The 16,589-nt window shown below is 31.8% G+C and overlaps 1 protein-coding gene across 1 annotated transcript; it reads left to right on the plus strand.

Annotated features, from left to right (window-relative positions):
* Positions 1–844: 844 nt before the first annotated feature.
* On the plus strand, positions 845–9,553 carry LOC132549742 (myosin light chain kinase A-like). The gene is made up of 11 exons (XM_060213699.1): positions 845–1,030; positions 1,982–2,086; positions 4,243–4,381; positions 4,634–4,716; positions 5,148–5,235; positions 5,635–5,710; positions 6,246–6,358; positions 6,882–6,967; positions 7,885–8,091; positions 8,768–8,833; positions 9,353–9,553. Exons 1-11 carry the CDS (start codon positions 845–847, stop codon positions 9,551–9,553), a joined length of 1,350 nt encoding a protein of 449 aa, XP_060069682.1.
* Positions 9,554–16,589: the final 7,036 nt, after the last annotated feature.

Genomic DNA, 16,589 nt, shown 5'->3' on the forward strand with positions numbered 1-16,589 from the left:
AATTAAATGCGTGTCACAGACTAGTACCAAAATAAATAGGTAGGGCTTGATGGACGTTAGGTGGAATGATGTCAGTAACTTACTTAGGGGTATGTTAAGGTAGCGAAATATTAGTCACTTGTTGTGAATGGTAATGTGGATGGAGTTTGTAATCATGTATCGCACTGTGATGCACATCCTGTGTACAATCATTTTGCCAAGGCGTTACTTTCAGTAAACACTCAGTAGTAAACAAATTCACATCCTGAAATGAAGTGAAACACCAGCAATTTTTAACTGTATTAGAGTTGAAATCTTTTAAATGACATTTTTGTAATTATTTCATTACTGTAACTGGAATATTCCAGCCAGGTTGTGCTGTCTCGTTATTTAGCTCGATAAATGAAACAGCTGTTCCCTGTCCTTGTACAGGAACATGAAACAACATTTACACAGGTATACCTTGTTTCATTCTGTCGGACGATTTCCAAAGCATTATACAGATTAAACAACTGTAACAAGTTTCACTCACCGTGGAAACCACTGCGAATCAATTATATTAAAATATCACTGATGAATTAGTTTGAGGTTATACAAACACCAAAAGCAATATTAACAACAATCTTTATAAACAAACTTTGTACCAGCTGCCACAGGATTCAGCTCCTTGGCCATCTGATTTGATGTTCTAGACCAACTTCGGTAGTTTAAGTTTGGGATGAAAGTTGCTTTCCGTTTCTGTTACTTTACTGGTATCCATTGCACATATCAACAATATTATGACAAGAATAACAGACCAAATATTTTGAAGATGAAAGAATTGTATTTGTATATTTTTCAGGGCTGTAAATGCCTAGCGGTTATGATGGCACGGAAAGGGAGTGCAGATAGATCAATCCCTCGACACACTCGCGTTGATGACGAGTCATGGATTTGGCAAAGCTACGACCCGGGTATACAGATTGGAGAGGGAACCTTTGGCAAAGTATTTAAAGTGCAACACAAGGCTACTGGTGAATATTGGGCCATGAAAGTGGTCAACAGAGAAAAGGTATGCTTACTATGGGTGATGTCATGAAAATGCAACATTCTTGTTACAGTATATTAAACACAATGGTAGATTTACATGGTTTGAGTGATGATAACCATTAACGTTTTTTTCCATATCTAAGTTCCATAATAATTTCATATATTTTGATATATAGAACTAATATTAGAACAGCCATATAAAAAAAGGATTGACACCGATATTGAACAGGTTACTTATTGTCCATTGAAAAAAATTGATAAGTTGGAAGGGAAAAGGATGTTTTTAGAAAGAATTATAATAAAATCGCTAAAACAACACCACATTCCTGACAAGTCTTTGGCTTCAGGTTAGCCAATTTATAAGGAATGTGAAGACAGATACCAAAAGCTGAAGGAATAATAAAGTTTTAAGATTTAAAATAGATTCGAGTTCAGATAGGTTATACTGTAACATTAAGTCAGTTTAAACCTATGTATGTTTTATTCTCTGATACATATTTTATACTATATAACTTTTCGGTCCTTTACTTTTTGTTGGACTCCATTTTAAAGTACCTGTCAAGACTCTAGTAGCTTTACTGTAAAGTGTCATCTATATGACAATAGCTGGAATCAGTTTGTGTTAAGGTCATGTGTTCCAATATAGACAAAACTCAACCAATTCAGTGATGCATGCAGAGACTTTCTTTCTTAAGAGAATGGAATTTGATCTAAGAATTTTTTGAAAATACCCCTGATAAGATGATGTTTCGGTACTAAGAGGTCAAACTCAATATTTCTTTATATAGAACGCCAAACAATTCTAATGTGCACAGAGTGATCTTTCAATACTTTTTTGTTTTGTTTTTTATGAACCCATCAAAATTTGATTTACACATACATTTTAAAGTTAATATTTCTATGAAATGATTATATTTTTCAATCAGAAACAGTTTTATGACAATTACTGAATCGTTTCTACTTTTCATTACAGGCGGGTCACTCAGCTGTTACGTTGTTGGAAAGAGAAGTGAACATTTTGAAGAAAGTCTCGCATGAAAATATCATCAGTCTTAATGAAGTGTTTGAAACAGGAAAAGTAAGAAACATTCAAACACCAGGCAATATATTGTCTTTTATTATAGTGTTACTCTGGATCAACTTTCATTGGTTTAGACTGTAGACAGACTACAGTTATCAGAAAGTATTGCGTTTCTCATTTTGTTTCGTTTACATTTGTCAGATAATACGCTGTCATCCAGAGAGCTAGCTACTTGTGCTATTTCTTTGTCGCTAGCTTTGTTTAGGATGGTAGCTTTTAAAAACCAAGGGTTTACCTTTCCTCAGTGTGTATTCAATATGCGAATCTATAGCTATTGATTTGATTTAAACATTTTATTGACTAAATGAAAGAATGAGAAATATCTAACAATCTAGAGACATTTCTAGGTAATTCTAACTGATCTTCTTTTAATATTAAATTGAATTTCACTTGTTTGTTAAACACATTTATCACATAAATAGCTTATATCTGTATCTGGTAGTGACTCTCTCTCTCTCTCTCCCCCTCTCTTTCTCTCTCTCTCTCTCTATATATATATGTATTGCAGATCCAGCCATATCTTTAGAATTTATATTTTTGTTTTCTTATAAAAAGTTTTGATTGTCATTGATGATAAAATATGCAATATATCATTTATTAGTAGCAATATTGCGAAAAAAAAAACAAAAAAAAAATAAAACAGAAAATAAAAGTAGGAGTTTGTCTTTACAACTTTAAAGGTTTTTTGTATAACATCAGTAGAATGGAAAAAATATATATATGCAACAACTGCACTGGGTGTCTATGGTTATAGGAAAGTTAGATACTTATTGTACTGATCGAAGTTTTTTCTCAGCTGTCAGAAAATCACCATTTCAAATTGATCTGATTACCTTAATTGTGACAATGCAACTGGACTAGATCAATGACTTACCAGTACACACCATCTACATTCAAGGTGAAGCTGGAAGCACAGCAGCTACATACATGATACATTCAATTGTGTGCCAATAAATAATTCAGAAATTGATTCTGTGTTAGTTACCACACGGATGTAGGACCAAAACCCATTTACAGAGGGTGTCTGGAGAGTCTCAAGCTAGCTCCGGTATTGTTATATAATTAAACAATGGCTTGAATTAAAAATATCCAGCTGTTTTCATCCTGACTGCCAAGCAACAAGGCCAGAATTGCTTGTTGAAATTCCCATTGGGATCTGTGTTGGAATTATTCTTTGTGTTCACAGACATTCTTAGAAGTTCTTAAGCTAAGTCAGTAAGTTAAATGCAAGCAATCAAAAGAGTCTGATTTGATGTCAGTTGTATAATCAGCATATTTGAGTATTGTTATATCATTGTTATACAGGATTTCAAATTCGCTGTTATAAGCACATTAATATAAGTAATGCTTTTATTGCCTTTTTAAGTATAGGAATAGACATATTCATCTTCTTCTTTCCTAGTTTCATTCTAATCAAATATTGCTGTTTTAATTATTTTGGTTAATGAGACACTTCAGATGTTATGATCCAGATGAAGCAAAGATCTTTCAGCCTGATTAGTCAGAAATGTATTACATAGAATATAGACCTGTTTATATCAGTAACTTAAACATTAAGCTTTCATGTTTACTTACATTGTTCCCAGAAACTTGATAAAAAGGGATCTAGGTTAACATTTTGAAACAACTTCACAGTCTCAAAATTATCACAAATCAGTGTTAAGTGGTTTGACACTCTTTATGCATGATAGATTTTATTTCCTAGGATGCTGAGAAACAGATCAGTCTATGCTAATGTGGTTATGTCCTTGGGATATCCACTTTACCATCATTTCTCTGGAGGACGTGCCTCCTGTATGTTGTTCAGTGAGGTAGCTATTAGTTACTACAAGGAAACCCTGCCTGAAAATGACAGCGGCTGTTCATGGGATGATAAACCCATCATAAAACAAACAAATAAACAAATATGTTTTTGTATTGTTTATCTCAAAATGATGGAATGAAATTAGAAATGAAATGAGGAATACTTTTTCTGGTGTTTCTGTTTCGAACAGTATAGTAGATTGGATGGTACTGTCATATCTCTTCATTTCTGTGTGTTTTTATTTCAGTTCAATACTCTGGGCAGATTTCATTAACCAGCAAAATGCTTATGAACTGAAGCCAGATTATAGAATTTGAAACTAAATTTTATTTATTTTTTGTGTTTGTAGAAGATGTATCTAGTGATGGAATTATGTGAGGGCGGAGAATTGGCTGATGCCCTCAAAGTGAAGAAATGTTATAATGAGGCTGACACCAAAGTTATAGTGAAAAAGCTGGCTAGTGCAATCTCATATCTACATAAGATTGGTGAGAAACGATATCGTCTATTTTTTTTCGTTATGATTTTTCCCTACTCCCTTCTGTAAGAAAACCATTGGAGGAGTGATAAGAACCTCTCGAAATTCAAAATTCAGATTAAAAATTTTACCCTTTGGCTGAAATTCTTTTCCGAAATTAATATATCTTTTAGATAAATTTAAAATGAAAGTGTTGAAAAAATTGATCTAAAATATACTTTTAAAACACATTTAAAATTAAAAAAATTTATTGTTTTTACAGATATAGTACATAGAGATTTGAAACTCGAGAATATATTACTGAGTCAGAACCCAGATGATCCAGATGACAAACTACATATAAAGGTTAGTTGGAAGTTGATGTATAAAATTTCAATACATATATTTCATTAAGTAAAATCTGTTTAGATTTTCATTTCAATCGCTTCTTTAGGGAATTGCTGCATCTGTCATGGACATCAAATTGTACGCATTCTCATGAATTTAAGATTAATCCTGATAAAATGTTTTTATAGCTCCAAGTCTTGTTTGGTGGCTCAAAAATTGAGGAGAGATGATTGTGTACTTCAATTTTAAGTCATAACAGACTCTCATATCACAGGGGAGGTAACTCTGTTAGGTTTATGGCATGTCACTGTATATCGGTTGTTAACCTGTACTTTGTACACAATGAACCTTATTTTCTCATTTGTGAATATTGGTTTATGGCATGCCACTGTATATTTGCTAATTTATAGAATTTTTTGATAATACTACCTATTTGTATATTTGCACAGGTAACCGATTTTGGACTGTCAGTAGAGAAGGGAGGGGTTGGACAGGACAACATGATGCAGGATTTCTGTGGAACACCAATATATATGTGTAAGTACGATAGTTTAGACATAGACCACCAGTCAGTAATATACTGAGGGTTGTACACATGCACTTCAATGATTCATACTTCTGGGTTTCTTAATTAATGAAAGTTCACACTTATCATAAATATCAGTCTTGTCTTACTGCATACATGAAAATAAAACAAAATGATAAGAAGACCTGTCTGATCTATAAACTCTTTGTTTTTGATATGGAATCTGTTATCAAGTTTATAGAAATGTTTTATTAAAGATTTCTTCACTTTTCTTAGTTATATAGAAATAAAAAATCAGTCTTGATCACGTTTAGTTTTGTAACCAGATTTCAGTGCAGATAGTCACCATACAATATGTATCAAATTTTATGAGTGCATTTGTTTTTTGATATTTTTGTTTTTCTTCACAGCTCCAGAAATAATAGATAATAAAACCTACAGTCAGCAGTGTGATATATGGGCCATGGGCGTCATAGTGTATATTTTGTAAGTATGGGACCTATATATCCAAACACTTGATAATGGTAGAAATTCTGAGCTGGAGTATGCAACAAATAGTACTAGAAATCTTTGTATAATATGATATAATATTAACTTTATTTATTTTACAAGAATTTTGAAACAAGCTATCAGTTTATATTAATCACTCTTATTGGCCTGGATGGAAGCATCGGGAGGAGGGGGGTGTTTATTTTGGCAGACAGGTGACCTCCATACCTCTTTACGCCCCGAGGTGAAAGACGAGTGTGTTACCACTGTGCCACCCAACCACCCTAGGAAGCCTTAGTGTTGTCCAAACTCTCTATGGCTATAACTATTATCAGTATCAATTGTTACATGTATATAAATGTAAGTCTAAACAAACAGTCTAAACTTTCTTGTTGTAATTGTAATGGTAAAGACAGGAAAATCCCTGATTCTCTCTGCCGTTGTTTTTTTTTATTATTCTGGTAGCTAAAATTACATGGAGGTAAAATTGTGTTACTCTATTAACTTATAAATTGTTTCCTGTGTTTTGTAGATTGTGTGGCACCCCACCATTCCGTTCAAAAGATGAGGACACGCTGTACGATATGATAAAGCGAGGGGAGATTGATTTCTCAGGAGAAGTATGGAAGGGCATTAGTGAAGAAGGTAAACAAAGCTGAGAAAGTACAATGTTATTACTTATATAGATTAATAAATGCTATAACATACCCTGAAAAGTGTTTAATTCTGAAATAAATTTTTTTAATAGAAAGAACCTGTTGTCCTGTAGCAAAAAAAAATAAAAATAAAAAAAGATTTTCAAAATTCTATTAGGAATGGGTGTCAAAAAAATAATTAACATTATTTAAGTTATACCTTATTGCACACTTTGGGAGGAAATAAAAACTGCAATACAATCTCACACTAAAATTTATGTGTTACTTGTAACATAAATGTTAAATCTTATCAATAACACATTTATGTGGTGAATTTTCAGCACAGGCCTTGAGACATCGTACATGTGTATGCTTAGCTAGTGGCAAATTTGTTTTGAAAAAATGTCTCATGCTTATCATAGTATGATCATACATAATTTTATTTTGCCTACATTTTATGTTTTTTTTTACATATTTTGAATAATAAACATGAAAAATATGTGCTGAAATTTATTTTTTCATTGTAATTATAGCCCAGGACTGTATAAAAGGGATGCTGAAAGTAGACCCAGCTCACAGGAAAACAGCTAGAGAGGTGTTGAACCATCCCTGGATAACTGTAAGTATACTCTCACACCAGTAGAATTATTTCTGTGTTAAGTATTCAAACAGATTCTCTTATTATCTTCTCCCTATTTCTATAAAATGGAATGTGTTAAGTATTTATCTCCCTTGACTTGTAATGATGGCTGCAGTATAGCTTGATTGTAATATTGCGTTTATCACTTCAGTTATCACAGGTGACACATTTCCATGATCCCTTTCATACTTTTAATTTGATATCCCTCCTATGAGACACATGTCATTGATAGTGATAGGGTGGTAACATCTTGTGTGAAAGTTCTGTAAAGGACAGACATGAATGATATGTAGTCAAATTAGAAAATAGCATTTTTTTAAAAAAAAAATATATATATATATATATATATTATTTATGTCACATTTCTGAGTAGAAGGTTTTGGCAGAGTGTGTAAAACAATTCAGAAATAGTGATACACAAGGATGTTTTTTCATCAAATTTTGACATGATATGACGATGTAACAAGGATTTATTTTATATGTATAGTACTTTTCAGCAAATGTTACGCCAATGAAAAGTGCTGCATTGATGAATTACAAAATATTGTGGTATCATTCCTATTAAATCTGGCCTCTTTTTTAAAACATGACATTGCTTGAATTTATTTAAATTTCAAATCTCTCTGTTCATGTTTTTGTCCTCATTTATTTTTGAGTTTTATTCACGTTTTTTCACATGTTGGTATTCTCTTGTTTTGATATCACCCAAAATCTGATCAAATTGTCAATTATTTTATCTCCATGGAAACGTTTACCACTACCAGTTTACACAGTAATGAGAAATGAAAATTAATGCCATTGAAAACATTTTAGCAATAGACTCAATATTTCAAAAATCTATGGCAGGTTTAGTTGTAGTGTTTAACATGTTAAAATATTAAATTTTTGATCCACAGGGCAAAGTTAGTGAAGGCAATCATCATAATGTCCTGGAGATGATGAAAATGTGGAAGGATGAGCTGAAGGTGGAGGAGGGACAAAACAGTGCAATAAGTAATGGTGATGAAACCTCCAATACTACAGACGATGTTGACGGTGAGACCTGCAGTCCTGTCATACAGGAGCAATCACCACAGAGCAGTTCAAATAAGGCCAACGGCAAGGTGAGAAACTGGCAAGTCTTGGTGGCCAATGCACTAGTGCCTAGTAATATGGACACTTTCTGGGACAAAACTACAGATTCAAGTTTTGTCATCTGAGAGTAGGTAGAAATTGAAATGTTTTAAAGCTGGCTAGAAATTGCAAAATTTATAAAATGAGAAAAAGACAATTCACAGAATGCTTTTGAATATAATTCATATTTTAACACAAATGATAAGGAGGAGTTTGATTCTTACCTTGTGTGGGATTGGTTCTTTATTATATATCTCATTCTTAGTGTAGATACATCATCTTGTAATTCTGGTTCAAATTGGTAGGGCTGGATTCCGTCTTCAGAAATATCATCCACACCATAATCAGACTCCTCAAAACTCATGTTCAAATCGCTATCAGTTGCGGTGTCATTGTCACTGTCAGTCATGTTTGCTGCTGTTTCTGTTGACCTTATGACGTCATGAGTAGAAGTGCCTCGATTCCGCAGAAATGACGATTATGCTGATTAGGTCTGAGCGGACAGTTGAAAATCGACAACTTTGAGCTTTAATAACTCGACACTGGGGAGACGGATTTTGACAGGGTTTTCGTAATTATTATTTTTATGGCATTCTTAACATTATATTTAAATATGAAATTACACCAAGGGTACATTTTAACATGTGAATGAATTTGACTCTGCAGACACAAGATGGCACAACAAGAAAGGGATCTGGTGGAACTAAAAAGTCTGGAGCAGGGAGTAAACCTGTAAGTTTTTTTTGTCCTGTATGTTACGTGGCAATACATATGTTATGTCTCTCCCTCATCAGTAATCAGTTTCTGACCTTAATGCTAATTAAGAAATCTTAATTTCCAATCAAATTCATGAGTCAAAAGATGTTTTGGTTTTACATAAGGTGTGTTCTCCCATTTCATTTATTAAAAGAAATGTTAATGCTTTACAAATCCAAATGATAAAGGAAAGCTTTTGAATATTGTCTTTACATTCATACAATTAATTCACTCCTACTCAAACAAACTCCACCCCAATACCCCACCCCTCTGTTTTTTTTGTTTTTTTTTTTGTTTTTATTTTTTTGTTGTTTTTGGAAGATTTTTTCTTCCTGTTTTAGGAAGTGAGTGAGTGGGGTGGTACAATGTCACTATCTTAGTTTAAAAATCACTGTGTATGCAAAATAAAAAGAACAAGAATGTGATAATAATAATAACATATTGATTATGATAGCACTGCCTTGTCATCTCCTATGTACATAACTGTTTCCACAGGTGTCCAACTCAAGCCGTCCGAACAGTCAATCCCTAAATCCACCCAAACCTGGACCAGGATCACGGAACTCTGTGGGGTCAGGTGCAAAATCCCCCTCCCTTCAAAAATCTCCAAATACACCTACTAACAAAGGTGTCACAACTACCGGCAGGGTAGGGGCTGGGCAAGCAGCTCCCCGGGGACGAGGGACAAAGAAGTAGTCGGACACATCTAGCTCATTAGGCATTGCTATTCATTTTGTTCATGATTAATCATTTAGCCACAACAAGATCGTTTTTTTACGGCTTACTCAAAGTTAGTCGGATGCTCATTTTACATGTAGCATGGATTTGAAGATTGTATGAATGAAACTGACAAATGTGTATTGATTTTGTCAATAGACAACATCACTGTGAAGTGTAAACTAATTGGCTGGCTGATTTTACAACTCCTTGTACTACAACTACTTCGTTGCATAAACTCAAGTTTGTTTTTCCTAGCTTCAAATTTCAATTCAAACTCGTTTTGTTTGTCAATTTTCATGGAGATATTTTATACTTGGTACCACAGTACTTATTACTGACTACTTTGAAAGTGCAGTTCTGCATCATCATTTCAAACTTGGAAAACACAAGAATTTTGTTTATGTTTTTGAATGTAATCATATCAGTGTATTCATTCAAAGTTTCATTTCCCTTATATGAATGGAATATTATGGACGATCTTACGGAGAAAAAAAAAAAGAGTTTAAATTTCTGTCTTATACCAATATAGTTTCACATTGGGAATGCTTCACCTGATACTGTTTTATGATTTTCCAGCTGATTTCGTGCCAAAATTATTGTTTCTGTCTTTTTGAGTTCAAGGTCTTAGCCATTCAACAGAATTACAATTAACGAACCTATTGTTTATAGTTTTATCTGGTATTGTTTTCTTTTTTAGTAACTGTGCCTTTTGACATGTTCTTTTACATACAATATATGAATTGACAAGTTACTGCTCAAAACTGTACAATACATTTAATATCACCACTGATTTTCTGGGAGAAAGGAACCTAAGAAATGTTGTAACTTTACGCATAGTAAAGTAGTGATGCTGAAATGTACGTGATATGTGGACAAGGAATAGAGGAATTCACTCTCTCCTAACTTTGATCATAATGGATAGTGATGTTTGAAATAATTATTGGATAAAAGCCAATACTTGTATTTCTTCAACTTGGTTGATAGCATTATGTTTTGAGGTATTGTTGGATATTTATCGGTTTTGCACATGTGTTTTAAAGTTAAAAATTTAAGGTGTCCAATATTGTAATTTTATTGAGAAAAAAATGTTATTTCAATATTGAAATGAAAATTTGTTGAGGTTTTTCCTTTTCTTTTTTTTTTTTAAACTTAAAAGTTTTTGTGAACTAATCTGTTGATAACGCTGACTAAACATATGACTAACTATTATAATTTCTCAATACACAATGAACAACAGACTGCATTTGTAATTTATACATACAATTGTGAAAAAAGCTATAACTTTAACTTATGAGTTGTCTTAGATTGTACAGTTTCAGCCAGTAAAATATATTTGGATGGATAGGCTGTCTGAGTTGTACTGGTTTATGAAATCCTCTGTGTTGGAATCACTGTCTCGTGTTTGATGCATATAATTGTATGAACTGTGATGGCATACTCTATAACAAGCCTGAATACTATTGTTCATTCAAGTGCTCCGTGATTGTTATAAGCTATGCAATCTGTTTCATTATATCAGTATTTTGTGTGGTTTGTTCTTTAGTTAGAGAAACAAAAAATTATTATAAGAATGACTGGTATTCTATAAGCTACCTGAAATTTGCCAATTTTCGGCATCAGTACAAATTTTGATGAGAGTGAAAAACATATAAGTTATACTGCTACCCTTTTTTTTTTTTTCTTTTCTTAATCGGTGTGAAAGGTGATTTTGTCCACTTTTTTAAAATAGTGAAGTTCTACTGTGGTTGTGGAAATTACTTTTTAAAGATATATGCAACATTAAACATTTTTTGTACTGTTTAATTGTCTACCTAGCAACCTGTGTTACCATTTATACTTAAATCATTTTTTGCATTCCCTTGTCTTCATTTCACAAAAAAAAATATTGTTGTATGATTTTAAAAGATCCTTTTTATTTTTTTATTCTTAATTTGAAACTTTTAATTATTATATGGAGATACATTTCAGATTGATATGCACTTAATACTATGAAATGAGTAACTGAATCTTTGAAAACATATCGGCGATTAAGTCATGTTTTATGAAATTCCGTCCCTTTGACTGGAGTATGGAGTGATGTATATCGTGGTTTATGAAAAAAGCATGTTATCCGTCCTTAAAATTTCTGATCATTTTTATGAACAGATCTGCAAGATCTCAGGTTTGTTTTGGTTTAAGAAGTGCTAACCATGTTTTCATTTAGACTATGTATACAGGTAATGTCTGTAGTCTTCCTTACTCAAAAGGAGGCATAAAAACAAAAACAAAAACAAAAAAACAAGCAGAAAACAGAAACCCATCCTAATATAAAATGAAGAAGGGCAAAAATTAATAAAATACAAAAACTTTGAAAGAACATAAAATATAATTTTAAAAAAGTGAACTATGAAATGATTTTTAAGATTGTTTTGTCGGATTATTAATTAATATACTTCAGGTATCGGTATCGATATATAATTTCTATCATATTTTGAAACTCAGTTCATAGTAATTTTGTTTATTGTGCCAACACCATTAACTGAAAACTGATACAAAACCTCATTCAGGGTGAATCCATCTGTTGCATTTGTTAAAGTTTCATTAAACATCAAAATCAAGATCACTTACGTCACATAGATATTCTTGCCAAATGAAATAATCTGACAAAGAATTTGTTAATTTCAGAGAACTTTGAGTTCTCGAGTCAGGTAAAAACATAACACTACATTTGATGTTTATGTTGTTCATGGTATGTTAAGAAACAAATTGTGTCTTCTAGATATAGTGATATTTTTACATGTAAAAACAAGTGGTTGATAAAATGTTTCCCACCTGAAATTATTTTTTATTTTTTTCTATTTTATTGTTATAGTTCTAGGACTGAATGATTATAGTATATGAATTGAAATTTGAGAGAAATCTAAGTGAAGTTGATGGCTAGTTCATTGATCAGATATGCACAGTGTTTAGAAAGAGTTCAAACATTCCGGTCTCACTGCTGATTTACTATCTCATTTACTGCTGAGTCTTATATCATTATTGATATTGATGTTTTGAAATATTTTCACAAAAAGAAATGTATTTAATTGTTGACAAATCAAATATGGTGAAGTTGTTTGAAAGAGAGATTATTCTAACTGTGAAGGAGATGTTTTTTGTTAGCATTTTTTTCATGGTATGTGATTTGAGATTTTTAGTGTTTTATTTTTAGGTGAGTCCAGCTTCCATATGATATAAGTTATTTCAACTATGGAATAAGCTTATGTATTTCATAATAGAGTGACTAAAACTTCTATATATGAAAAAAGAAATACACCACCTTAAATTTCTGTAATCACTAAAACTTTACCTTTGCGGTATTATATTCAGGTGAAAGTTACTTTTACTGGGGAAAAAAAAATTCACCAACTTGATGAGTTTAAAAGTGTTGTTAATCTAATATATATTTAGCTTATTGTGAAATTCATTATGTTATCTTTTTCATGTTTTCACTTTCATCAAGACCATTTTTTTTTTCAATTAGTGTAAAATTATTTTGTATTAATGTGCAATTATCATAAATATTTGAGGTAATTATTTTTACAAAACATTTTCTGCTTTTTTTTGTTTGTTTTCACAATCTCATTCAATTCAAAAGAAGGCTTTATCCTTATTTGTATCTTTTCTTTTATTCTCATTATAATTTAAAAAACAACAGGTGTCATAAGAATATTCTTGGTTTATAATTCAGCTTTTAATTTGACACGGAAAGCGATACTTGTACATCAGATTCAGTAATATTTTAGTATATATCCCCAGCATGTTTAATTTATGAAGTCACTAAGGCAGCAAAAATAGTAAGTAACAGGTGAAACACCTTGTTCCTTCTTATCTTAACGTTGCTAAATTTAGTTCTAAGGAAACTAAAATTTGTTTAGAAAATGTAGAGATAACTTTGCATACGTCAGTTTGACAGTGCTAGACATTCCAGAGCAAAACCAATATTTAAAAGACGTTAAATTGGACTTAATTTTTTTATTTTGTTTGATTCATGTTAAAGAAATTCAGATAAAACCTGATTTTTCACATAGCTTTTTGTGAAAACATACAAAAAAATTTACACACAGTTTGGTTTTATTAAACTTTGACATGTCATTTAAATGATAGGGCCTTGCTTGTTAGTTTCCCCGTCACTGTTGACTGTATTCTTTTTGTAAATATTTGTGGACAAATTGTCTTCCGTTCCTTCCAGTCAGATAGATTGTAGAGAATTAAATCGTTTACACCAATTTGTTTGATGTAGTAATTTTTATCTTGAGATTTTACATAGTAGTTCCTCTTTGTCAGTATGGCTTCTGAAAAACTTACTCGCTGACTCAACTGTACACATAGTCAGCATCTTTTCTGTGACCGAGGAGATAAGATATCGTTTTACCTAAAAAATTCAGACGAAAATTAGAATAATTTTGCTTTACATGCCCAAATTGTGTTAGGTGTGTTTGTCACTACTGGTGCCAATTCATGTTTAAAAATCTACAAAAATATACAATGATAAATTTTGTATACCTGGTATGTTCTGTTATGTTGGCATTCATATCTTTTTGCACTATTTTTGTTTTGTGTACCAGTCTTAAGATTTTTTTTGTCATTTTGAATATGTAAGCAATTCATACTTTAAAATGCATTAACTTCCATCCCAACCACTGTGACCTACTGTTAGAATTTGAATTGCTCTTTAGAGTTACCCCAAGGTGTACAATAAAATTGTGATGTACTAGAATTCTAATTCAAAGGATTGTATATTAGTCATGATTGAAGTGAAAAAATTTCTACTTTCGAAGTATTTGAATGTTATCGAAAATGTAGCCATATGAAAATTGATTAAGTGAACTTTTTCATTGCTACAACTAAGTCACACTAATTATCCTTGGTATTTTAGTTGGTATATATGCAGTTTGTAGTTTTCTGGACTTCAAAGAAAGATTGAGCTGGTTAAATTTTTCTAATAATCTTAAGAAAAACTGAAAAAACTAAAAAAAGAAGATAAAATTTCATGAAGTTTTATTAGAGCATTTCTCATTTGTTTGTTCAGGAACTATGCATGACTATTCAAAAAATTTGTAAAACATTTTGTGTTATCATATATAGGATGTTGGATAAAGTATTGTCATATGTGACAATGTTCAGTCCAAACCATGTGTTTGTCTGTGATATAAAAGCACAGTTCGCTTCCATCAATATATTGAAGTACATATATATATATATTATGTATAGTTCGGGTGTGAATTATTTCAGATTTTTAAATTCCTGTTATAGTTCTTAAGGAATTCAGATGAAACATTCCTCATGTTTACTTTCCATCATGTTTTTGCATTAAAAATTCTCTCATTGTAAATAATGCTTGCTACATGTAGGAGAAATTTTATATGTATTTTGAGAGAAAACTTACAATGTCTGTTATATCATTAAACCATGGGTGTTGCCTTGTTTGGTTTTAAAGTACTAATTGGAGATGACTTGTTCAGATGCAAGGAAGTAAACTTGTGATGCCAGTAAGTGACTGGAAGGCTTTGCAAGGATAGGTTTTCAACAAGTCTTCAGACTTAAGAATCCTTTCTGTTTCTAGAACTATTTGGTAAAACAGTGCCAAAACTGGTTTGTTGAAGGTTGTTGGTTGGGCCAATATGTAAGTGATGAAAAACAAGAGATAACAGTATGCTGGGGAAAGATCTGTTAAAGATGGCATATTAGATTTTTTTTCTGTTTCAACAACTTCAGGATTGATGTTTTCTGAGCAATGTATGTACCTTATATATATAAAATACTTTCAGACAATACTTAAAATTTATTCATCTGTGGGACTGTTTTATCAAAACTTTTGATTATATCTTCCTACTTAAGTAATATATACATGTTCACATATCTTAGTGATGAAATCTTTCAAAGATTTGCATAAAATTTTGGACATAATTTTAGTGAAATGATATTAGCATATCCTGAAGTATATATTTCACAGTTTGTTTATAGTGTTTTTGATTACTAGTAGTGTGTGCCAAATAGCCAAATAAGTTAGCTATGGATTATCTTACAAAATTCATGTTTTGACTGTTTGATTCCTGTTTCTCTGTCTTTTGATCAATCAAACTTTGGTAAACCTTTCCTTGCAAAGAAATCTACCATTCCAAGTTATCTTGAAAATAAAATTTAAAAAAAAAAAAAAAAAATAACCAAACTTGTTTGTTTTCTGTTAGAATTTAGGCGATTTTAAACGAACATTAATGTTTGTTTGTTAACAATCATTGTTCGTTTGTTAGAAACCAGAGTAAGCTTAATTGCAATTGCCATATAATGTGAAATCTTCTTCCGGTTTAATCAAAGGGCTGCAATCCAATATGTCTGACATGCAAACGAGGTGCATTATAACATCAGTCACCTACCTTTCTAATTATTGTTTGCGAATAAACAGGTAATTATTTAAGTATAGAACGTGATATTATCGCAGCTAACGGTCTATAAACAACACACATTTATACTAGATTCTTCTAAATATGATGCGTATGCAATGGCAGTCGTCCAACTTATGAGAAATTGTCACAAATTGGGACGTTTTGGCTAGCGCAATATAACGAAATATATCCAAATATCGCATTTTTCATTTTTAGCAGGCCTATGCTCTTTTATTTATATTTTACAACAGGGTTTGCATGTATTGTCACCGCTTCTTCTGAAATACCAAAATGTGTAAATTTATCATATTTGGCTGGAAGGTTCCTCTGATAAAGCCCAACAAAGTTTGCAAAAAGAAATGACCTTGACCCATATTCAAGGTCACAGGGGTCAAATGTGTTAAAACCTTTAAACGACTTTTCCCCAAATACCGGAAGGCCTAGAATAATTATATTAGGCCACTGTGTTCCTCTTATGGTGTCCTACAAAGTTTGCTAAAAGAAATTACCTTGACCAATCTTCAAGGTCACAGGGGGTCAAATGTGTTAAAACGTTTAAACAATTTCTTATGAAATACAGAAAAGCCTAGAATCATTATATTTGGCCA

This window comes from Ylistrum balloti, unplaced genomic scaffold, assembly GCF_031769215.1.
Source record: "Ylistrum balloti isolate Yb309-2 unplaced genomic scaffold, AGI_CSIRO_Ybal_v1 Utg370076, whole genome shotgun sequence".
Taxonomy (NCBI): Eukaryota; Metazoa; Mollusca; class Bivalvia; order Pectinida; family Pectinidae; genus Ylistrum; species Ylistrum balloti.